The following is a 26,907-nucleotide window of genomic DNA, read 5'->3' on the forward strand; positions in this document are numbered from 1 at the left end:
TGTTAATAGAGGTTTTAGCAGAGCTGGGAAAACTTGTCTTGGGAAGTAACTGATTTCAGGGAACACAGGCCTCACAGAATAAAGTGACATTGTAGAGTGGGGTTGACATTTTAAAATATAGAAAAGCATCCAGATTAAAAGTAGGATTTAGATTTTTATGGAAGTTGTGAATTAGTCGATGTTTTGAAGTACAGTGTACATTGAGTATTCCACAAATGTTTGTTTTGGAACCAAAAAAGAAAAGGTGAGCAGTGTAGACATAGGTTAGAGACTGGCCAGAAAGTGATGACAGAAAGCTGAGAGTCGGAATGTGCTGAGGACAAGGTATTAGGGGATTTCAGTGACTGAAGCACATGGCATTGGTACTAGAGGAAGGAGGCCCAACTAAGAGTCATTTCTGGCTGAGAACTGAGGGGCTGTAAGGGCCATGTAATGGATGAACTAAAGATTTCTTACCTGGAAATCATAAACTAAAATTACATGTGAAGACTCAGAGGAGGAAATAAGGAATTGTTGGCATGTTCTGTTTAAATTTCACATAGAATGTTCTGGTGGGATTAATTAAAAAAAAAAAAAAAAAAAAAAAAAACTAGATATAAAGCTTATGTAAGGCCCAGAACCTGGGTCTCTCTGTGGTGATCACTTGCTGGATGGAGGGTCGGTGAAGTGGAGTCCACAACCATATCTGGCCCAATAACTGTTTTTTTTTTTTTTTAATGAATAAAATTTTACTGGAACTAAGCCAAAACTATTTGCTTATGTTCAGTCTATAACTGCCTTTCAGCTACAACAGCAGAGTAGTTGGGACAAGGACTGCATAGCCAGTGAAGCTGAAAATTTTTATTTTGAAGACCGTCATAGTTTTCCAGCCCCTGCTATAGATATTAGTTGAACCTTTTGGATTGAATGGGATTCTATAGGGAAAAATCCAGACAAGAAATCTAAGAGGTTTACCTGTAATAAGTGAAGTTCTTTTTGAGAGTACGTGGCAAAAAAAAAAAAAAAGCCCCCTGTTAATTGGAAAGAGGTCATGCTAAGTGTTGATATTGGTAATATAGTTCAGGTAAAGTCTATCTTTTCTGTTTGTTCATGTGGCAGTGAATGCAAATTTACTAAGAGAAACAGGGAAACAAAATGTGTAAAATTTCATCAGTGAGAGAGAATAAAGGCAAGAGCTGAGTTCTTCAACTCAAGTATTATAACCACTATGAGAAACTAAAAATCAAAGTACCACTCCAAACTGGTGTGGATCCTGGAAACCACACTCATTACCAAAGGAGGATTAAGGATAAAGTAACTAGGGTATTACAAAGTAAAATATTGATGCAGAGCTATAAAAATACTAACAGTGGATATATTAAAAATAAGTGAATGAGAAAACTATCACTTTATAAAACTATGTTTATTTCTTTGCTTTGCTCTATGAATATTTCAAATTCTTGTTTTAAAGATTTATTTATGCATGCAAGAATTGGGGTGTAAGCCAGAGGTATGGGAGTGTGAGAGGATTCACCAGAGAGAGTGAGGAGCAGAACTGGCAGATATATTGAAATACACAACTGAGGGGAGTGGTGGGCAAGGCAGGAGAGATCTGCTGCACCATGTGGGTAGCTCCCTGGCCAGCCGGGGGGATCGAACTTGTGCTGCAGTGGCTGGCAATAGCTTGATAGTTCTGTCTTTAACCCCTGCCACCAGGGAGTTCTGAATATTTCAAATTCTAAATGTTTTTACAGTGTTTTTACAGTGAGAGCAGAACTGGCAATGTTGGGGAGACTCAAGTGGGACAGTGACTTATTTTTCACTGCAAACACTTTTATTTTTTATTATACACCATTGTTTTGTCCAGTATGTATTTTACCTTAAAAATTAAAATATAACATCCTCTTAGGAAAAAAAAAAACATATATATATATATATATATATATATATATATATATATATATGTATGTATATATTTCATTTCATTTCATTCCATGCTATATCCAAAAAATAAAATGTAAAATCCTGGGAAATTACAGATGTAAAGGGGAAAAAGGCAAATTATTTTCATTGTATCATTTTTTTTTAATTGTGGTAACAATAGTTTATGGCACTGTGTATGATTCAGCAGTATAGGTTTACACTTCTGCAAATATATATGACCACACCATACCCAGCTCCCAAGTACCAATATTAAGTATTTTACAGCCAAATGGAGGAGAATATATCAGTAAGTGCTGACTAAAGGCAGATATATAAAGGACTAATCATAAATAAAAATAATGAACTGGACAACAATGTAAATAATGACTTCTGTGCATAAAAAGACAATATTGAGAAAGTCAAAAGTCGCGGAGTCAGAGAAGATATTTGATATCTTTGACATATAATTAAAAGTTTCTACAAATTTAAGAGCAAGCAATCCAAAAGAAAACCGAGAGAGGTTCTGAAAAGTAAGTAAGGGCTTTAAAAGGATTTGTGGGCTGTTGACAGTGATTTAAATATTGATCTGGATGGTGTTTCTATAATGATCACTTTATAGTAAATCACTAAGTAATGTGTTTTGTGTTTCACACATACACATTTTCACAAAATAAGAAAATCAAATGGTCAAGAAACAGAAAAAGTTTGCCAGCCCCACTAATAATCAGGGACTTGGCAAATTAAAACTAAAACGAGATACCACTATATACCCTAGCCAGTGTGGCCAGAATTTAAAAGTCTGACAAGACCACATAGTGGTGAGAAAATGGAGCCGTTATAATCCTCATACACTGCTATTTGGACTGAAAGTTACACGTAGGAGTGTAAAATTTCATCACTACACTACTGGGAGTGAAACCACTTGGTACTATTTAGTAAAATTAAACATGTACGTAACCTGTGTCCCTTCAGTTTCACTCCTGTGTGTTCTCTATAAAATGCACGTGTGCACATTCAGGGAGACAGGTACAGAGACATCCACGACAGCATTATAATAACTCCAAATTAGACACAACTTCTGCTTTTCCTTTTTGATTTAAAAACACTTCCCCTACTAAGCAATACAGCTCACCCTCGATATATATTGATAAAATACTTGGAGTCCTTTCCTTACAGGGAAGTCATAATTAAAGAGACCATTATTTGCCCTGTAATCTTGCTCTTCCCTTTTCTCCACCCCCCCCCATCTATCCCTTTGACTTTTTTTCCCTCAACCCTCCCTTTTAAGAGCCTCAGAAATCTCACTTTATCAATGAAATAACCTAAGCATTGGTTATTAATAGTAAAAAAGAATCACACAATGGCATGTTACACAACAATGAATAAACAGCAACATGGTTTACTCTTACAAGTAAAATAAATATTGAGCAAATGAACCCTCATACAAAAGGATATGTATTATAGTATCCGTTTGTAAAAAAATTTTGGATATATGTGGATATATTTGGGTATATAAATATATATAGTATCTATTTATAAAAAGTTTACAAACATACTGCAATCAAATGCCAGTGTAAGGAATGCATATTTCAATGACAAAGCTCCAAGGGAACAGTTACCCTGAAATTTAGGAGTGAAGTTATATTGGCAGAGGAGGGAGTAGTAATTGAGAGAGAGTTCAAGAGAGGTTTCTAACTGATGGGGGGGGTGTTATTTAAGTTTTGTAGCTTGGGCAACTATACCATGATAATATATGTGATCTTTTCTATAGTAGTTATGGCTCACAACCAAGTTGTTTAAAAAAAAATTAAGTATATAGCCAGCAATGGTCAGCCATGGGTTCTAGGCTGGAGTAATGATTCAGCTTCTGTAAACAGGCTAATGACATTATCTAATTTCTTCAAACTCTGTGATTAAAGCCCAAGTTGATTCTTACATGTCTGATCCCCACCAGAGAGACACTGCCATGGCTTGGATTCTGTATGGGTGATGAATTGCCTTTGAAATCCTGACTCAAATAGAGGCAGAATGATAGCAGCAACCTGTTCCTATTTGTGGAAGACTGCCAATCACTGTCTGAGAAATTTAAGTATGTCCATTCATTTCACACTCACAATTCCCCTTACGAAAGGGTTACTACTTTTCAGGGAAGTCACTTGCTTGTTCAGGGTCACACAAAAAATGGTGGAGCCATAATGTCAGCCTAGCCGGTCCTTCCACTACACTGTCTGCTTGAAGAGGCATGCTCATGGGCTCAGGTGTGAGCTTGTGCCCAGGGAGTGGTGGCAGGGCGCCAGGTGGCCACGGTGCAGTCCAATTGTACATGTGTGCATCTGGGCTCTGTGCATAAATCAGGCGTGAGAGGCCAGACTTTGCACTAACAATCCAGGATAGTGTTTTAGGAGTAAGAAATGAAAGGGAGTAGTGTGGGGCCACGGAAGAACTCCTCAAAGTGGAAGGGTTCTTTAGAGGAGAGGTCAGAACTGCTGGTAGATGTAGGTTTTTACCAAATAATAATGATTCACCAAGGAAACAGGGATGGAAGTGGGGTAGAAGGGAGGGCAGCAAGGTACTATAATTTGGGGCAAATAACTGATTTAACTTTTATCAGCATCCACAATTTAAACCAGGAGACTTTCGCCAAGAAAGATGAAATATGTAGGAGGAAATAATCAGCAGCCCAGTGCTGAGTCTGCAGACCTGCGTATAAAGCCACAATGGATGTGTCAGAAGGCTACTAGGGTGTTATTTATTTAAATCTATTTCATGGAATTGAGCACCACCTTAATGGCCTGAAAGTGTTAAAGTATGTCCCAAAGTACCTAAATTACTCCCTAAATGTAATTTATGCTCGAGAATAATCTGACTAACTTGATTTAGAACAGCAGGAAATAAGTTATGCTGCACATAAATGAAGCAGCAGTGTAATTTTAAATACTGCTTGCATAGTGAATGAGAATTTTAATATTTCCAAAATTTTAAAATCACTTGATTTATTATCCATATGTTTATACTGACATTTTTGGTCCTTTATTTAGTTGGGTCTACATTTCCTCTTACTGCCAGGAAAAAAAAAAAAGTAACAGCTTTTTCCCCCTAATAATAATGCAGAGGGTAAAATTTACATTTATTTCCCTGAATGATTTTTTTTTATGTGTGTGTTTGTTTCTAGTTGTTGTTTTTTCCTCACTCGTGGACAGGCCAATTTAATGGAGTGAGAGGAAATTAAGGAAAGGAGATTGGAGATTAAATTTATAAATGTAACATTGTAAAACTAGCAAAATTTATATCTATTCATTTGGACTACTCCTTGGTGGGAGAGAGCTTAAGTTTATAAGTTGTCACGATAAAAAATGAAATTTTACATAGTAAATTCAAGAATAGATTCCGGCTTTGCTGTTAACAGTGCATATTAAAACACTGAAAAGTATATTTTAAAATTTTATGTGATACTTGAAATGGAGTTTAAAATATTATTACACACATTAAATACCATTCCATGTAAAGTACATGATATTCTTTAATATTTTGTTTGAATAGAGTCACTCATTTTAACATTAATTTTAATAATCAAATCAACTTTATGGTTCTAAATGTTTCAGCAATTGCAAGTCATATTAAATACTCCCTCCTTAGATATTTACAAAGTGACAATGTAAATAGTTTGGATCAAGCCTTCATGTATGCAGAGGGTAGGATTATAGGACTTGGGGAAAAGAGGAAGGTAAGGAGGGCGTTTCAGGAATATAGGAGTAATGGGCAGAGCCTCGGTCCTGAGGAAGTAGCAGGGCTTGGGGAAGCTGCACGTAGTCCAGTGTGGCCGGCAAGTCCTTTCTGTCTCATTTGTATGTACCCGGAGCCAGGGTATGAATGGCGAGCCCAGGCTGTCTCTCGCCCTTCTCTTTCCATCCCCAGCTCTGTCTTGCTGGGGTATCTTGATCAGTTGTGTGGGCCCATGTGGTTTTCTTCTCTGGGGGAATTAGAGGAAAAATCATCTGAGAAGATGGTGAGGAGCTGGGCTGGGAAGGAGCTTTGTGGAACTGTGGAAGGCTGGTCATTTCCAGTGCAATGAATGATGGAAGGGTGAATTGGGGGTGGGGATTATACGGAGATTATACCTGAGAGAAGAAAGCATACATTGTACAAAAAGGAAGAATGATGGAACGTATGTATAAAATTAAGAAAAAAAATGATGGAAGGACACATCTGGGCAGCGTGATAGAACTGGAAACCTTAGGGGTTGACAGTTGCCTGGAACGAAGAGAGAGTATTTATTCATAGCACAAATGTTGGAGAAATAACCACCTCCCAGTAGCTTAAAGTGTTGACAAGAGGCTAATTCAAGTGATTGGGCATGGAACAAACAAAGAAAGGAGGGGACTAATGACTGCTACAAAGGTGGGAAGGTAAATAGTGACCAGATGCCAAGTCCTCTATACTTGCTGAGCTTAATACCTGGTTTTCAGATCATGGTAGTGGGAAGAGAGTTGGACGTTGTAGTGAATACATGTGAGACTGCTTTTAATATTTTTTTTCTGTATATAAAGTGAAATACACATTGTAGAAAAACTTGACACTACAGAAAATAATAGCAAAAGTTAAAATCAACTAGTCTCACCAAGATAGAACAGTGAGTGCCAACAGCGCTTTAGTGTTTTTTAGATATTTATTTTCTAGCAACACTTTTATTTGTATAATACAAGTGCCTGTAAGACATATGCAGGTCTTTTTAAAGGAAATAAACATTTAAGATGTATTCTCCAGCCATTTATTGTTTTTTATATATCGCTGAAAATGTGTAGAAGCTAAATCATTATTAAACTTGCAAAACACTTTTAACATTTTTCTGGCTGATGGATGTCATATTTTATACATTCTACAATGTCATCAATTATTAAAGACAGAATTCTTATTTTTAAACTAGCTGTAGTTAAAGACTACCTATTTTAGCTACCACTGTTTGTATTTTTATGCTACCAATATGTCTGTTTTAGATATTTTTAAGGTAAGGAATAGAATTAATTCTTAAATACAATGTCTGATAGAATGAATTGTACACGTAGATGCTTAACTAAATCTTTGGAAAATATAATGAAGAAAAATAAGAAAATATGCACAACTCTTTCAGTTACTAAACTGCTTAGGTAAGAGTTCATCTTGAATAAAAGGAATCCTAGCAAACCTACACGTCATTTGCGGACACTGTTGAAGCCAGATAGAGCTGAATTAGACGCCCCTCTCTGCTATTTAATGTCTACCTTTTGACAAGTTAGTCAGCTCTAGTTTCCTCTAGTGGAAAGTGGGAATAAAAATTGTTATGTTGCAGGGGTGTTATAGCAGTCAATGAAATGGAATGTGTAAAAGTACACAGCCCAGTGCCTGGCTCATAGTAACTGTTCAGTAAATATGAATTCCATCCCCCTCCTATTAAAACAGTAGGGAGTTGTGGCATTATTTAAGTTCTAAAATTATTTAAAGTTCCTGAATGGAGGTAGAGATCTGAGAAGATATCAAGATATTAAAAACTATATTCCTATACTTCTGAAGAGTAGAACTCAGAGAATTTTGACAGAATACTATGTGCAAAGACCTACAGCCAGGAATCTTCAGGATGGCATTTGGTTTAATGCTAACAAATACTTGTTTGGACAGGCCCTGGGAGACCCGAGTAGATCATAAGCTCCATAAGACTTTAAAAGTTACATTATGGAACATTTTTCACTGTGACTGTGTATTGGAATCACTTGGGTGCTTTTAAAATGTACCAATGTCAGGATTTGATGAAATCCTGACAAAGATACTGATTTAATTTGTCTAGAGTGGGACCCCAGAATCAGTGTTTTATTAGTTACTTTTTTTATTGTCCCAACTGACTCTTCTCTGTAACTCTTTTAGAGAAACAGAAAACGGATTCATATCATTTCTGCCTCAGTTTCTTCTGCAACCAGAAATTGTATGCATACATCCTCCTCAATATTCTCCTCGTGTGTGGTGATATTAATTTATTACCCCTCACTAAGTGCCCTTAGCATTCCAATTTCAAGTGAAAGTGGATACAATAAAATAAGGATAAAAAAGTAACACTCATCACCCACCTCCTATAGACTAGTGTCTCAGATGGTTAATTGCTCACATCTGTGCCTGTAGTACAGTATGTTACATCTGTAATCCTGGTAGCTAAAGGATCTTACTGAATGGACACTTGGATCAAGGGTAGTAGTGAATCGATTGATTTTGTAAGATGATTTGATTTTGATCAAAACACTTCAATTGTAATATCTAGTTTTGAAATACTTCATTTATTAGGTGTTAATATAGCCTTTAATTCCTGGAATTGAAAAAAAAAAAACTTAAATGTCATTGGGAAGAAAATTTTAATATGCCATTGCAGTTGCTTTTATCTTTGTTTCAACCAAGAAATGTATTCAATTCGAAAGGGAAACATAGCCTTTTATTTGCAATTATCCTTTATATTAAATATTAATTATTTCTGTTAGTTGAAATTGAAATCTACAAGTATAGCTATCAGAATAATGTCTTTATCAATGTAATAAAAATATATTCTATGGACATAATTTTTTTTTTTTTAAGATTTATTTATTTATCTATACAAGCACTGGGTACAGTCAGAAGCGCGGGAGGGCGAGAGAATCCACCAGAGCCAGAGTGGGGAGCAGAGCAGGCAGAAGGACCTAAGTACACTGCTGAGGGGAGCAGCGGGCGGCAGGAGAGGTCCACGCGCCATGTGGGACCCTCCTCTGGTGGCCGGGGAGCAGCCGGGGATCGAACCGGCACCGCAGAGGCTGCGGGCAGCTTCGCAACCCAGCGCTCAACCGCTGCACTACCAGGGGAGGCCCAAGGACATAATTTGTTTTATATGATCCATTTAATTTTCTTTGGTTTTAATTTATTTTAATTTTAAGGTTACATTTTTTGCTTTTTCATATGTAAACATGTTCCTATCAAATATTCTTGATCTATATTTTTACCTTTAGGCAATTTGACAGATCTGTTGAGAAATGGCGGCGGTTTCATTATGATATGAAGATATTTAACCAATGGCTAACAGAAGCTGAACAATTTCTTAACAAGACACAGCTTCCTGAGAACTGGGAACATGCCAAATACAAGTGGTATCTTAAGGTAAGATTTTGAGATCTCGTCTTTCAAATGGTCTTTATAATCAAGATAATAGCATGACTGCTTAGTTTGTTTAAGTTCAGGTATTGAGGGATGATAGAAATGTATATTCCTGACTTTTATTGTCACCACTACACATACTAGACCATCATCATAATGCTCATGTTGGGAGTCTATGTGGACTTTTTGTGTCAGGATGAGAGACTAGGTATAGCTGGTGTATCTGATGACCTGCAAAGTGTAATTGAATCTGTAGTACAAGGAAATATCTCACAACAGAGTTGTGTGGCTTTGGGACAGTGTGTTTTTGCCTGATGTTGGAACCCGTTCAGAGGAGAGCTTGTGGTATACTAAGCAATAATATAAATTTGCTGGAAATAGCCATCCTGACAAAATTACATTTATCTTTCCCTGTGGACAATTTGTGGTGATTTAACAGTATTTCTATATATTCAATTGACAAAATGCCTTCTGAGATAGTCTAGAGGCCAAAATAATGCAGAGTTAATTGGTGGTAGTCATTGACTTCTTTATGGTTTATGATAATGGGAATGCAACACATGGGTTATAACCAGTATATGGTTTAATTTCAACTTGCTTTGTCTTTTGAGTAAGCACAGAAAGATAAATCAGATTGTGGAGGTTATAAGAGATATAGTTAGTTTAGGTACAAGAAATATGGGGTTTATTATACCAGGCCTTCAGTATTTTTGTAGTATTTTTAGCCCAAGTTGTCCATATAGAAATTTTCAATCAAGTTGATTTGAATTGTAGCCAATTTTTAATGTCAGATGATACCAATTGATACAGATGAAAGCAAAAGTAAGGTAGTTCATTAAATTTTCTAGACACTTCAAAAATACTAGATTCATGATAGCAATACCATTCAAATTTATATTTCTCTATTTCCAAATATTTATGCATAGAAAATATCTTTGGATATTAAGGAATTAACCACATAAATAGCTAAGTACAGGTAAACTAAGTAAACATAGAAAATCATTATTTTTAAAATTGTGTGCAATTTATGTGTGAAAATTTTTAGATGATTATTTAAAAAATTGGTCAAACTGATATATTCACCAGCCTTGGCTTTAAAAATAGAGGGAACTGAAGGATTTCCAGTCTGTCGTCATGCAGAAAATGCATTTTGTAATAGCACTAAAGGGAATGTTGAGCTAATGCATTATTACTAGGCCATGTTTAAAGTTTGAGAATTTTGTGCAGTTATATATTCCTCATATTTGTTGTGGAACACAGTTAATTTACTTGGAAACGATTTGAGCATCTTTCTTTTATATTCGTGGATTTTGACCAGAAGACTGTAAGTCTAGGGCTCTGTTTGTCCCCCTACTGCAGCAAAACCCTTCTGATTCCCTGTGAATGATAAGGTTTTCCACTGTGACTGACACTTTTCTCAGCTATATGTGAGCTCTGGTTGTCTTAAATCATATTACATAGCTCTTTCCCAAGTCATGGATCACTTTCTTGCATACATGAGCTGATCAGAACTCAGCTGAAGACTGAAAGGGAGTTCTCTGCAGATTCCCAATGTTCTCTGTCTGTGTATATCTCTCCTTTCTGGTACTCTGACTGTGAACTCTGGCCACCTTGGCCTCCCTGGTGTCCCAGTTCCATTTCCTAACCTCAAGTAGACCTGTTGGCTTTGTGAGACTTACTTCCTCCTTTGTCATAGCCTGGAACTCTCTCCAGGCACTACACTGGGTAGCTGTAGGCCTCACCTCATTTGTTTCTAATTTCTCGGAGATTGACTATATCTTATTGCCTGAAGTCCAATATCTTCAAAATAATTTTTCATGTATTTTGTCCATTTTTGAAAGTGTTCACCAAGTGGTTAAATCCAACTCCTGTTCCTCTAGTTTGACCAGAAGCAGAAAGTCAAAACAAAGTACTTTGATATCCTTTGGTCTTTTAGTATATTTACTTCTGTACAGCCTAGCAACTATATTGATTTTGTAGTTGATAGCAATTTTAAATACTTTAAGAATGTATGAAAGTCCACTTCTTCACAGTATGGTTTAGTTGAAGTTGAGGAACATTTTACCCAAACATTTCCCTTAATTGGAAAATTTAAAAAAAAATCATTGTAATTTTTAGTCAATTTATATAAGAAATAAGGTGAATTCTGGATGTCCAGGGGAAAGTTCTTCTAGCTGAGGAGCCATGAATGATTAAAAAAAATCTTCTCTAAAGAGTTATAGTGTTTCCCTGGATATTCTAGGTCCAAAACCAAGTATATATACATGCATGCCTGAATGAAAACTGAAAACACATACACAAACACAGACATGCACACACACACACATATACACACACGCACACAAGATGACTGAGAGTATCTTTTCTTTTTGGCTAAATCTCCAAAATAGAATCCAGAAAGACATGGCTCCTCAATTTGTAAGACAGATGGAATCTCTGATAATCCACCTTTCTTGGCTGACTAATAATGAATGAGAGAAGGAGTTTAATTTTTTCCTCAAATTATTTTAGGAAAGAGAATGTCAATGGATGTCAATGATGGTAGTTAATAGCCAAGAGATTTGTTGGTATGAACCAGTAATCATTATATTGACGGAACTCTACCAAGCTTCCCATGTAATAAACAGATTAATTTAGGGGTACCCTGGAGTACGAAGTTTCATATGTATAATTTTCAGCAAAGATATCTTGTCTAGACATGAAATAAAATATAAGACATGTACATGTTACGAGTGTATCTATATATATGGTGTTGCCATTCAAAGTAAAGTGATACCAATACCAGAAACATAGTCTGATTCCATGCAACTCAGTTATTTTTTTCTCTATCACATGCACATGATGCAGTTAAATATATGATCATGTTTTGCTAGATATTCCAAAAAATATGCCCTGCTACCATGGGAAACCTCTCTTAATATATCATGTTTTTACATAAGAGAATATCAGTTATATAATATGCCATTAAAATTGATCTGTAAATAAGTTCTTTCAGTTATCCCTGTGATTAGCGTACAGAAAGATATTTTATAGTATTTATTCTAGTACAGTTAATACACATCATAGGAAACATTTTTTTTTGTTTCCTCAGTTTGCTGTGTTTTATAATGAATAGTCTAATCAATGACATGTACTCATTCAACAAGCAGTAGTTGAGTGAATCTGCGAAGCTTTATCACCCACAGAAACATTGAAATATTGCCATATTTTAGACTTGAATTGAAGTTTAGAAAATTGATCATGAGGTTGGAGGCCTTCTACCGAAAGTTTGGGTTAAATTCCTGATCCTTTAGCCTTATAGCTTCAGAATCAGGAAAGTGTCTTCACTCTCTTTTATGTCTTTGCTTTCTCTACTTTTAAATAGGATTAACAGTGAGATTTGTAGCAAAGCACTTAAAATTGCATTTTGCACAAAATAATTCCTCATTAAATGTAAGATCTTATTATTATAACTAGCCATTCTTCATAAGTGATTAGTCTCTATCTATAAAAAAAAAAAACAAACAAAAACTGAATTACTGTCCCCAAACATTTAAAATGCAGATCGAACAAACTGGCAATCTCATTAAACCTTATTTTTATGAATGATGACATTTTCTCAAAGCATTCTCTTGGTTTAGGAACAGAGAAATTTCCAGTTCAGCCATACACATCCTTCTCAGATAGCTGACATGTCTGCCTACTCATTTTAGAACTAACAAGAAGAAATGTTAATGGGAGTTTTCAAAGGGAAAGTTGAGTACCATGAAGGAAAGTTATGAAAATAATGTTAACTCATATAGTGACAGAGTGAATTGGAGTACGAAAAAGTACCTTGAGTGAAAACAGAAAAGTGAAAATCATAACATGCCCTAACATTTAGGTGTACATGTTCTTCCAGAATAGAAAGAAATAAGTTTTAAAACATGGGCTGCTGATTAATGAGGCTGAAAATTCTTGATGTTGACAGTTAGAAATGATGAAAATCTCCATTAGATTGAGTAGTGAAAATAGGTAAATATTCTTGCTGTTAATGGAAATGGAGCCTGCTTATTTTATGGGATGATGCTTCTTAGTGAGCCATGTTAAGATTAGCAGCACATTCTAAGCATGTTGTCATGAGAAAGCATGAGATCTTGACACCATATACAGTGCTGTAAACTGATGTTAGCTCAATGAAAAGAAACTCCATTTGAAACAACCTGAAGAAGTAAATAGAGGTGGAATTGCTTAGATGAATTTTTAAGGCTTTAAATCAACAAAGGATGAATAAACTTAGATGGTAAAACAGTGATGTTATTTTAATGTCGGATAACTGCTCATTTTTGGCAAGATATTATTTTAATGTTAATTAATTTCCTGGTATATGCTACAATGCCATTGTATGTCGTTATTCCATAAATATGTATTATGTGGTGGATATGCAGTATATTTTTATATGTTGCTGTAAATGAATTTAATCAAAAGTTTTGTGCTTTGTAACAGTGATAAGTCTTAATTGTATTGAGGATACTGAAGTTAGCATGGGTTAAATATGTTACATGGTAATGTTCATGCTCAAAATCTCCAAAATTTATAGTTGAAATCCATGTTCTACTTAAACAAGATGCATTTTTACTTTCCACAAATTGAGAATTTGCAAAGAGAATGGGAAGTTCCATGTAAAGAGTGTAGTTAGAGCATGATCTCTCAGATGAGGAAGTAAGTGGAAGAAAAAGGTACTCGTGTCCTGGATTTAGGGAGAAAAGGCAAAAAAGCGAGACTTGAGAATGCCAAAGACATGCTTACTTGCCCTTCACCTCTGCCTTGGCTTGGCTATTTACAATTGAAACATATTCTAAAGTACTTTGTAAAGGACTCAAATCCTACAAGGATGAACCTGTATCAGATGAAAGTGCTTCAGAAGAATCGTTTAGAGTCTGTTTAATGTCTGCTCATCCCCTTATTCTAACTTGAGTTAAAAGATCAGTGATAAATCAATGAATTCAGTTCTTACAAAGTATAGATTCACAGGGCACTCTGGAATTTGGTAACTCCTGCGAAAAGTTTGAGATGAATGTGTCCATGATAAAGGCTGTCTTCCTCTTAATGGAAACAAATATCTAGAGTCTAATTCTCCTCGCCCTGCTTTCAGAGCTTGCAGCTCAGAATGTCTTTAAGTAGCAGGTGCCATGTTTGAGAAACCATTGACTTGTCCAGAAATAAAAGGCGCTGAATGGATGTACATAGGTGACTGACACGATCTGCTACAGAGAGTGGGATTTTGTAGTTTTATTTAGATGCACTTTAATACCTACTTGGCAATCTACTCCCTCTAAGGACTCCATAGAAGATAACAGACTTTGAAATAATATGGATTAAATCAAAGTCTATCTAGAAAAAGACATATGGTGTAAAAGACCAAATTGAATATAAGTATGTTTTCTATGTAGTCAGTTTTTACAGTGCTGATTTCACCAGCTGGCTAGTGAGTTTGACGGCTTCTTAATAGCCACACTACTGGGACTCAAATTCCGATCGAAACTTTGATGGAAAAAAATCACTTGAGTAAAAATTTCTGCCATCTGTTGCCCTTCATTGGGACCCCAATGATAAGAATAATTCTTACTACTGCTGGTTCTTTATATTTCCCTAGCAGTCATAAAATATCATAAGGTTTCATTTGGTAGTCACAAAGTTATCCTGGTTTCTGTAACTAGAGGACATACAGTAACATAAGAGATGGAGCATGGAAATTCACTGTTAAAAGAATGTCTGTGGTCACTTGCGTTAGGGTTTCAGTGATGTATAGTGTGGGGATACATCGTAATGTGAGTTTTTCAATGTTATTAGCTGATAGTGGCATGAAAATTCAGTCTCTTAATACAGCTAAACAGTGGGGCACTTCATTCTTACATAAATATTGTTACCCTTTTATTGCTGCTCAGAAACTCCTCTACCATTTCTTGGCTCCTGTGCGTCTTTTCAGAAGTAGTAAATAGCAGATTTATTGGGAGTTTGGCACAGTGTAACAATTCAGAGAGGGGCTCTAAATTGTTGCCCATCAAATATGTCTTTCATAAAATAAGTATATTAAAAAAATTGGATAATTTCAATGTCTTGTTCTCAAAGTTCTGCTGTCCAGTATGGCATGTTTAAGAAGATGACAAATCGCCATACATAATTGGAAACAAGCAGGACCAAAACTGTAACTTACTATGATAACCAGTAAGAAGAATGGCTTAAAATGCATGAAAAACAGGTCATCCCTAAGGGATCCCCTTTCAGAGAGTAAGAAATCATCAAAAGAGTAAGACTCTGCAAAAAAAAAAAAAAAAAAAAAAAAGTGAAGCATGCTAATTGTGAATTCCAAATTGGGAAAAATAAAAACTGCATACGTCAACATAGAAGAAATGTGTATCAGAACTTATCATTTAATTAAACATATGATTAATGGTAATATAATTAATTTTCACCAAGTACAACATTTTGCAAAGAGGATGAACCTGCTACATTGATCTTGCGGTTTCTTCTTACTAGTCCTTGTAATGCTCATTCTACCATTACACTTGCTTTTCTCTTTGTCTGATAGTTCTTCCCAGTCCCCTAGTCCTTGCCCCCTACACCCTAACCCCCTTCCTCTCAGGATTTATGTTCACGTCTCTTTACTTATATACATCCATACTCTAATGTTATCTCAGACAAACCTTTTGCAACTCCTCTCTTTTTTTTTTTCTCACATTACCTATTCCTTTATTTATTTATTTATTTATTTTTTTAAATAATAAATTTTATTTTTATATTCCCCATACAATTGCAGCCCCCCCCATTCTGACCCCAATCCCTCCCCTCCTGCCCCGCCCCCCTAAAAATGTCTCTGTTCATAGTTTTTTGTTGATTTTGATTTTCACTTTCTTATAGTTATTCATTTTCCTGGTCCCTTATTTAAGTTTTCTAGATTCCTGCTATGAGTGAGACCATCCGGTATTTTTCTTTTTCTTTCTGGCTTATTTCGCTGAGCATGATCCCTTCCAGCACCATCCATGTTGCTGCAAATTGCATGTGTTTATCTTTTTTGAAAGCTGAGTAATATTCCATGGTATATATGTACCACATCTTCTTGATCCAGTCATCTATTTTTGGGCATTTGGGTTTTTTCCAAAGCTTAGCTATTGTAAACAGTGCTGCTATAAACATAGGGGTGCAGGTGTTCTTTGGAATTGATGTTTCTGTGTCCTTTGGGTAAATACCTAGGAGTGGAATTGCTGGATCATATGGAAGCTCTATGTTTAGTAGGTCCAGAAATCTCCATACAGCTTTCCACAGTGGTTGGACCAGTTTGCACTCCCACCAACAGTGCAGAAGAGTTCCTTTTTCTCCACACCCTCGCCAACATTTGTTGTTGCTAGTTTTTTTAATATGTGCCATTCTCACTGGTGTAAGATGGTATCTCATGGTAGTTTTGATTTGCATTTCCCTGATGACAAGTGATGTGCAACTCCTCTCTTAAAGCGACCACACACACACACACACACACACACACACACACACACACACACAGGCTTCATTTCTCTCCCAGTTATCCTGCTCTACTCTCTTCATGATACTGTCAGTTGCTGAAATTGTAATATGTTTGCATGTTTATTATCTACCATTCCCACTAGAATGTAAACCTTGCTGGACCTGTCTCTTAGGATCAACAATATATCTTCAGTGCCTAGAAAATTGTCTTCATATATAGATATATACTATTATTATAATGAATAAATGAATTACATTTTCATCATATTATTTCCAAAAGAAAATTGCACCAAACTTGTTCTTCCTTCCATTTTTACCCCATTTCATATTTGAGAAATTCTCCCTTACATGGAGCACTCTTTTCTTCGAAGTTCTCTTATTTTCTGGTAGTTTAACAATGTATTGGCTCCATTCTCGTACCCTTTAATCATATCAGAAATACCAGAATCCATCCAAAAAGCATTTAATGTGAGCTTTCACTTAGAAATGTGCAAGGCAGACACTTTGCTTGCTACTAGGGCTATAGAGTTGGCAGAGAACGCCTTTTCCTTTAATAAGCTCATAGCCTCATGAGTTCAGCATATGAAGACAAGTATAAAAGCACATGGCGATATGTAAACACTTCAGAACCAGCCCAGGGAAAATGGGAGCGTTTGTTCTCCATCTTCCATTACACCTCTGGGATTCCCAAACTCAAATGAGAAAATAAGACTTTGGAAATGAGGGAAAAACAACATTTTGAAAGGCAGCATAAGGAAAGAGCAAGCTATGAAAAAGTCATACTAAAAGAATGAAAAGATGTTCTGAACTAAGTTGTAAATTTTGAACGATGATAAAATTGACGAATTATAGTGCAAGGGGCCTGTTCACAGATGAGTTGGTTTAGGATGAACTATTCATCAAGCTGAAGAGCAAGTACGTAGTCATAAGAATGTTAAATCTTCCTACTATATAACCGCAGTATAGGCACAACCCAGAGACTGGGATTGTTTGCCAACATCATAGTAAACTTAAAAATTCTTGCTCTTTTGTAAGGCTGTCATAGACAGAACATTACTGACAATAATAGGGTGAAGTCATTCTAATCAAAATTAGTAAGAATTCAGGGATATGAGTAACAGAAAAATAGTAGACATCAATGAAAATAATGCTTAACTATATGGTGCCATATTTCCCCTGGGACTTTATTAAGTTACAGTTACATTTTTTCTATTTGTAATTGTATAGTTCTTTGGGTTTTAATTCCATCTTTGTCTAGGCTCGACATTCAATTTATTAGTCAGACTCATTTGGAGGAATATTTTAGAGAAATGGAAGCAATAAGCCAATAAGTGCTACCATGGAATCTAGAACTTCATGTGACTATTGATGCAATTACCAGTAACTATCTCAATCATTGTGACTAAACCTCATTATGAGTAAATATCTCACTCAACTCCCTCAGAGTACTTGCAGTGAAATGAAGTTTAATACAGTTCATAGGACACTTAATATTATTCATCTTATGAACATTTAATTCTTTGGAAGAGCAAAGTCATGGGTCAAATTCTACCAGCTTCCTGTTTTGTAAATACAGTTTTATTGTACCTCCACCATACTTATTTATTTACAAATTGTCTGTGACTTCTTTTCTTTGCAACCAGGTGGTAAGTAGTTAACACAGAGACTTGCATGGACTGCAGAGCCCAAAATATTAACAGTGTAGCTCTTGACAGGAGAAGTTAACTAACTCTTACTGTAGAAGACAGAGTAATAAAAAGTTGTAATAAAAATCCAAGTGCCCCTTTTACCTTCTTCAAGCAGTTCTTAATAACTTGATAGAACAGAGAAATCCACTTGGGTTATGCTCATAAAGCAAATTGAAAGTCATGGTCAGAATGGGGGAAATCAAAACAGACTTGTTATTTAAGTCCACTTTCAATTCCCGAATTAAGAGAAAGGACTTTGATTTAAAAGGAAAGGGCATTTTGTGATCACTTAATATGAGGTGGACTTAGTCATTGCAGAGTGGATGTTGACTGTTCTCCTTACTAGTAGTGCCACAAGTTCTGCTTGAGTACCTGCGCAGTCTTAATGCAAATAAATAAAATATTCCATCCAAGAGAATTCTAAAGGTTGTTCTGTCAGAGCCGTCCTCATATCACCTCAGAGGCCCTAAGTGAATGTTCTGTTCTTCATGAAGATTTTCATCGTCATGTAAGAAGTGATAAGGTCAGAATCCATCCATTCTAATGAGAATTCTTGTTCAATACCAACAAACTGTTCTCCAGTTGTGGGGACCCTCTGGGGTCCCACTTGTTCTAAGCCTGATTCTTTGATTTTCCCTTCAGTCCTGTGAATCCCTCTATTTCCTTATCATGAATCCCATTATTGGCAGAGGCCACTTCTGTAACTTATAAATGAAGAACTCTAATGGAAACTGGTATCATCAGAGAAACTCTTCCTTTAGCCTGGCTCCTTTTGTAAAGAAGTCTGAGTCCCCTTGGAGAGTTTTGAAACATAACCATTTGCATGTAATGAACACTTTGCAATACTGAGAGATTGATGTGCAATTTCTATTTGACAAGAGAGAAACAATTAGGATCAACTGTAGTCGTATATTCCAGAATACCAATGTTATTTTCACACTTTAAGTGTTGTTGGATCGTTATATGAGATTCATAATTTTGTCCTGTTGTACCCACTTTTGCATTACCATTCGGTCTTAATTTATTACACCCTATTAAAAGTTTTTGGGTAATTTGTTCTTATTGCTACTCAGACATTAAAATGTCTTCAGGCTGTGAAAATGAATAAATTTAATGTGCCAGCATAGTTCTCCAAATCCTGGCATTACACCTAATAGTACAGGCTTATATTGTACCGTAAATCCTAGTTAACATGGATTTATTTTGAAAATCCCATTTTACTGCTCTTTCAACATAACACTTTTTCAAACATTTATCCTTAAATTTCTATTTGTTTTTAATAATATATGGCTTTTGTATATATTTACAAAAAGATAGTGGATGTACATTTAAATACTAATAATGGTTGCTGACAGAGCCTTAACTTTATAACAATACAATTGTTAAAGAATAAAACTATAGAGCATGGTTTAACTTATAAACATTTGTTTACATTATATGCTATAGCAAGCAAACTCATCCAGTATGAAGTTCATAGGAATTTGCAAATACCATCTCATAATCAGAACTGCCATTAGAAGAGTGTTTAGGACAATTCAACCAATATATAATAACCTAAGATAATTTTATTTGAAAGGAGATGAACTGTTAAAATCTTTCATAGTCTCCTTGGGATATTGTTAAGAACAGAAATTTTCAAATAGAATTGTAATGATGTTTAGATGAGAGTACCTGACATCAACTACTAACATCACACATGGGGCGTAGAAGACCAACAATTAGTTGTCCCACCCAAGGGGTGGATCTGCCCAAAAGTTAACCTGTGTTTTAGAGAATGTGTCACACCACTAAGTTATAGTGTGAATGTTTAGCCCTGACCATTCCTTGCATTTCGGTTAACCATTAGATCAGCCTATCTGCTGAACAGACTTATTTTGGAAGTGCTCTGTGTCAGACCCTTTGCTAGATGTTTAGGATGTAGATGTCAAAATTAACACCATCCCAACCTATTCACAGCAAATCCAAGTTTTACTGAAGTTCATAGACATTTAAACAATTGAAACATAAAAGGCATGTTTAGTAGATGGGTATTTAAGCAATTAAAATGACATGTGAGTGGTGTAATAGAGGTAGATACAACATCAGGGAGTCAGCAAAGGACAATTAAAGGAGTAACTGGATAGGAGATTTGTGAAAACTTCACAGAGGAAGTGACAAAGAAAATAAGTGGGAAAAGGCTACACTGGGGAAGAAAAGCATTTGAAAGGTGATGGTGTTGTGAAAAATTGTGATATGATTAGGCCATAATGACAGATGCTCTTGATCAGATTACAGATGCATGGAAAGAAATGGCAAAGAAAAACAGATGCTGGGGACATCATTTCCTTCTTTGTTGGTTCTGTGTTAGCGTGTTTGTTTCATTGCTTTGTTTGAATCTAGTGGGCTAATATTTTCCAAACTGTGAGTCATCAAATAATTTTTTGACTTCCAACCTGCATTTGCTTTTAGTGAGACAAGATAGAATGCATCAGCGTTGATGATAAAAAATAATCTGTGAAACAATACTTCTAAATTTATTTTAATCATGGATATTAGGTTATTTATGAATGGGTATTGTAAGGTAATAAATATGAAAAGTATAAGGTAAAATTTTACTTATTTTTTCAGTGGCAAACATTTTTAATCACATTTTTTAAATTTTGCTTCTTAATTAGAGAGGTTTGGAACAGATCTGCAAAAATGCTGACACCTAATACAACTGGAAATTAGGTATATAGATAACTATTATATTATTAATAGATTAATTCTAAATCTTTGAAAATCCCTGAAATAAACACTTTAAGAAGTCACAAATATGGGACATCTAGAGTTGACATAATGCAATAAGCAAGTTGAAGTCAAGTCCATAGAACTAGTGGAAGAAGAACATATTTCTCATGACAAAACTCATCTCCTTTTTAGACAGTTTTTTTTTTTAAAGATTTATTTATTTTATACAAGAACCAGGGTACAGGCCAGATGTGTGGGAGGGTGAGAGGATTCACCAGAGACAGAGCAGGCAGACTGACGAAATACACTGCTAAGGGGAGCAGTGGGCGAGACAATAGAGGTCTGCAGTGCCATGTGGGACCCTCGCCAGCTGGCCGGGATCGAACTGGCGTTGCAGAGGATGTGGACAGCTTCACAGTGCGGCGCTCAACAGTGTGCGCCACCAGGGGAGGACCCTTTTAGACCGTTCTGAGTAGAAAAAAAAATTGTTTTTCTGCATTTCAGTATCTTTTTCAACTTTCATGTTTTATTTTGTTTGTTTTATACATACTAAAGAACCGCAATTGGCGTTAAGTTTACTTAACTTAGGAGTTTTTTTGAGAATCACATCTAGTAATATTCCTTACAATCTTTAAATAGCATGGCACTAATATCAACTCTAAAAGTGACTGCAATTAAATCAATCGTGTGTTGCATCTTTTTGGACTTGTTTTTGTACTATTGATTTTTACACTGTCTTTCCAAATCATCCATTTTTAAACTGGCTTACTTTTTAAAAATATAATTTTTTTGTAGACATAAGGAATATTACTAGATGTGATTCTCAAAAATACTCCAAACAAGTAAAAGGACTATCTTATATTTTTTTTACAAAGGTTCAGAAAGATTAAATAATTTATCCAAAATCACAAAGCAAATTAATGAAGGCCATGAGATACTATGACTAACTTAACATCAGCTAAAGTCAGAAATGTTGAGAACAAAATACTCACCACTCACTTTAGGACAAAGCTTTCCTAATAGGTCTTAAGGATATTGAATGATAAAAATGAAACTTCTCTCATCCCTAAAAATGCTGTTTAGTGATGAGTGTAACCCTAATTAAACCCATCTTATCTTACATACCATTATCAGTAAGAATGAGAGCTAACATCTTTTTTGCTATGAGTTATTTTTGAAACCCATCGTATATCAAAATCAGAGTATTACAAGAGGTGATTTTTATTGCTAGACTTGATGTTAAGGTAGCTCATAACAGTAACATTAGTCATAGCATTATCAGGCACGCTATAATTTATGAAATACATTTAATTACATTGTCATTCTCCGATTAAACTCTACTGATATGCAAATTTGGGGGATCCTTTATTACTATACGATGCAAATTTTGTAAGATAAAGTTACTAAAGAAATAAACGATGCAGGGCCACTCATTTATTTCTTTCTGATTCAGAATAGAGATTGGGCAGGATGGCCGATCGGACAATCAGTTGTCATTTATGAAAGATTGGGCGTTGGGCTGTGAGGAGCAAGGGCTGATGTTCTCTGAAAAAAAACTTGACAGTGAAAGCTTCTTGACTTTCACTGGGCAGAGGTCATTTGAAGGTTACAGTGTAGGGTTTAGTAATTGCCTCCCCTTTCAGAAAACCCTTACAAGAAAAGCCACCATGAGTCAGTTGGTCCCTTAAGGCAAAATTATTCTCCATTTACATTGGAAAACTGTGGAGATCAGCATTCTTATGTGCATTCCACATTATTTCTGTGGCGCTTCAGGACTGTGCTGTATAATGTGAGTTTCCACTAGAGCCAAATGATGCTTTTTGCTGATCCGTGACCTTATGGTAACGGATATGGCAGATTCCTGCCTTTGCATGAGGGGATGAGGAATCAGTCACATTTCCAACCCTCGAGAAAGTTGGTCTAGTGCAGAGAGAAACAGATAGACAAACCTCAAAGTTGATATGACACCATCCTCCAATTCTGTACTCACTATTTAAAAAGTCTGATGGGAACAGGGAAGAAAAGATGATGAGTTCTGTCTGGAAAATGAAAGGAAGTCTTCACGAAGAACTGGGCAGGTGTATCACGGAGGAAGAAGAAAGTGTCCTTGTCCGTGACAGCATAGGTTCAAAGGTCATGCAGCCTCCTGGGATGTATGGCACTAAGAGTAGGGGAGGGACTTGCACTGCCAGTAGCTTAAGGAGCTCAGGCTCCCTGGTGGTGGGGCATGGCACAGAGACAGGCAAGCTTGGAACATTTTGTGCAGGATATTATATGATGCATGAACAAGTTTGAGTTTTAGCTTCTAAATAACAGGGTTAGTGAGTGTTTTTAAACAGTGGAGTGTGGTGACAAGATTTGCAGTTTTGAAGATAAGTTTGTTGGTGAGAACTTTTAAAGGAAACCTGCAGCTTAGCATACGTGCAAAAGTGCAGCTTCAGATCATGATTCGACAGGTTCTGTGATCCTGTTATGCTTCATTTTCTTTCCAGACATTCCACGTGTAAACAATTTCTAAATGGTTTATTTCTACATTGGTATCCATCTGAACATGATGTGTGTGTTTTATGTTTGAAAATAAAGCAACAAGTCTGATTAAGATGAACTTACTGTCACAATAAAGGACTTGAGTCTTATGTTCAAAGTCAGCATTACTCTAATTAAAAATATGGGAAAGAAACGTGTTATTTTGCATATATTCTCAGCCTTCCCCAAATCAGTTAAGTTCTTGCTGCACAAAATAGGCAGTACTGCAGAGTAGTTACCAGCCTGGGCTCTCAGCTAGTAGAGTTTGTCAGGTGTGTCTATAGAAAAGTTAGACAAATATTTGTGGATGGCTTACTATGTGCTAAATATATTGCAGGTAATAGGGATCCACTGGTGAAAAGAAGAAATGTATATTCTCAAAAAAGAAATAAAGGAACATTTAAATAGTGATATCACTGTCTTTAATTTCCACTTTTATGTATTTTCCTTTCTTTTTAATTGAGGTGACATTGGTATAATTAAGGTAACACTGTTTGCCTTTTTGAGATCTAGGGTCTCCCCGATCAGGTGTTGTTACCACACTACCCCCACCACAAAGCACTCATAGTCTTCCACCATAGTCCATTGTGCTCCCATCTCTACTTTGCTTTTACTCCTCTCCCTCCCCCTGCCTTCTGGGAGCTTTAGTTCTACAGTCAAGTTTTTAGAGTTTGTTGTTAGTTTGGCTTTTTCTGGCCCTTTTTTTTTTGGGGGGGGTTCTCTATATTCCACGTATGAGTGATACCATCCAATATTTGTATTTCTCCTGACTCATTTCGCTTAGCATATCCCTTCCAGTTCCATCCATGTTGTCCCAAATGGCAAGAGTTTATCTTTGCTCATAGCTGAATAGCATTCAATTGTGTATGTATACCATACCTTCCTCTTCCACTCAGCTGTGATTGGGCATATAGGTTTTCCAGAGCTTGGCAATTTTAAACAGTGCTGCCATCAACATAAGAGTACAGGTTTCCCTTTGAATAAGTGTTTTTGTTTTGCAGGCTTTGTTTATGAGATCAGCATTTTATTTTCTCTTATTTCTTTCTTTTTAAATTATATAAAATTTATTGATTGATTAAAATCAATTATGTTATCTTGCCAAGAATAAAACACCTGGTCTCATGTACATGATCTGTGTTTTTCTCATGAATGGATGTATGGTTTTTCTTATCTCATTTCTTTCTTAAAAATGAATTGTTGAAATTTTGGATTCAGTGAAATAAGAATTATTCATTTTCTATAACTCTAAACCCCTGAAGACCTAAGGAACTTTCCAGGAAAGTTCCTGGAAACTCATGGGTAGATGGTTTTAAATTTTGTGTAGAAAGTTTCATCTTAAAAGACAACACCAGACCAATGGGGGCACCGAGTGGTCATTAATGGCACAACTTTGCAATAATGAAATGAAGTATTTTACCATGAGCACTGTATTCAAAATTCCTGTGATCTGATTCACTTTGAAGTGTCCCATTTGCTGAATGCTCACATTTTTGCCAGTCTTCTAAATTCTAGCAGCATCCTATCAACATTGAACTAATTTGAGCTTTGGTAATGAGAGACAATTCCCTGGGGTGCGTTCTGGGCTCTCCTTTAAGCAAAGGAGTGTTTCCTGGTGTTGCTTGATCATAGGAATCAAAATGTCAGGTCTCTCTAGAGCTGAAATACCCAGTTCTTTACCCATAGGCACCTAGGGTACCAAGCTCGTGGTATGGTGCGCCTCTGAATTGAGATAGACTGAGTGTAAAACACAGGCTAGTTTTTGAAGACATACTAAGAGCAGAAAAGGAAATTAACTTGTTTGTGTGTTAAAATGATAATAATTTATCATATTGGATTAAATCAAACGTATTACTCAAAGTAAATAGACCTGTTTCTTTTTTTTATTTTTAATGTTATTTGAAATTGTGCATGCGGTTCATTTTCCATCCATCAGTACTGCTCTGGAGAGCCTCATTTGCTTAGTTCAGAATGAAGTCCTATTTAATAGGGTCCCAAGAGTTGTTTATAATCAGGAAACTTAGGGACATTTTGTAGGAGAATAGATAAGGTGTGCTCATCATGAAGACTAATGGGAAAAAACGATTAGGAAGGGAAGGGAGAAGGATTAGGAAGTGCCCCTCCGTTCCCCAGCATCACCCCTTCCCCCTCCTTTCTCCCCCCTCTTTCATCTCAAGTCATACTGCAGAATTAGCAGTGGGTGTTCTGATTTAGGAAGAGTTAGAGGTGTGAAGAGTCTAAACGCTCTTCTAGGCTTTTACATTAAAAAAAAAAAAAGAAGTTGTTGGAGAGCCAGGGTTTGTGGAATAGGTGTGTAGGGGTGTATTTTTTTGAGACCTGGACTGCAGATGCGCCTGATATGCAGCTACTAGCTCCCCCAACCCCACAAACACACATTCATAGAAGAATGAAAAGTGTGGAATCGGCATTATTTACTGACTTGCAACTGTGAGCCCTATGCCTAGCTTCTGCTAGTGGCTCTGCACCCCACAGTGTTCAGTGGAAAACTAATTCATCCCAAGGGGGGAGACAAGTGGGTTGGCCCCAGGGGATATTTGCAACTATCTTAGCTTAAATGATTGTGGAGTGTCTCCTGTAGTTTATGGAAGTTGAAATTCATGGCCCAACCCCTCACTGAACTACTAATTATTAAGCTGGTGCCTGAGGAGAAAAGTTATCAGAGGGAATCAATGTCCAAATTATCGTATGTATCTTGGCTGTGGAAGTTAGTGAATTTTAGCCAATATTTGCTATGCTTTCATTTATAATATGAGAAAGCACTATAATGAACCTGGCTCACACTGTCCTGACGTGCCTTCCTCAGTATTTTCACAATGAGCACATGTCAATAATGAATATGTTTCCTATTTCTATACTTTATTTTCCAACACTTCGCTACTGATGGAAAAGGAACATGCTCTATGGATGACAAAACGGTTTCATTTTTACTTAGATTCTTTGATGTGATATTCAAGATTCTGCGTGATACCATGTATTTTCATATAAATGTTTATATTTTCCGATTATAAGTATCTTATAGGTCCATTGGAGACATTTTGGATAATAGAGACAAGTATAAAGGAAAGCCGCCTTCCCACCACCTAGTGTCAAAGTGAAATTTTATTAAGAAATAGAATTTCCATGTGAATCATAGTGAATACACACTGGATTTTATTTAACTTACTAATAAAGGAGCCCATAGTAAGACCAAGCAGGTTCAGAGTGGATACAAGAACAAAAGGTTTCTGTTATCGGGGTCTGCAGTAAGGTTGGAAAATTTGATTCAAAGGAGGTGCACATCTTTGCAGCCTTTATTCTCTACTGAATTAAAAAGTTACTTGTATCTTATTGGAGTTTTACAGTTTATCATTTAAGTTTACAAGTTTGCAGAATGGGCAGTAAGTCAGGCAAAGCTGTATTCTGCTGGTAATACAGAAGGCCTTTCTTTCAATGTTAGATACACCCT

General features: G+C 36.0%; 1 protein-coding gene across 1 annotated transcript in view; it reads left to right on the forward strand.

Annotated features, from left to right (window-relative positions):
- Positions 1-26,907, forward strand: part of DMD (dystrophin) — a 1,988,221-nt gene that overhangs the window by 961,975 nt on the left and 999,339 nt on the right. Inside the window, 1 exon segment of the mRNA XM_054695791.1 lies at positions 8,898-9,045. Within this exon segment, the coding sequence (XP_054551766.1) occupies positions 8,898-9,045 (148 nt within the window).

Source organism: Talpa occidentalis, unplaced genomic scaffold, assembly GCF_014898055.3.
Source record: "Talpa occidentalis isolate TD23 unplaced genomic scaffold, MPIMG_talOcc4v2.1 talOcc4.15, whole genome shotgun sequence".
In the NCBI taxonomy this organism is placed as follows: Eukaryota; Metazoa; Chordata; class Mammalia; order Eulipotyphla; family Talpidae; genus Talpa; species Talpa occidentalis.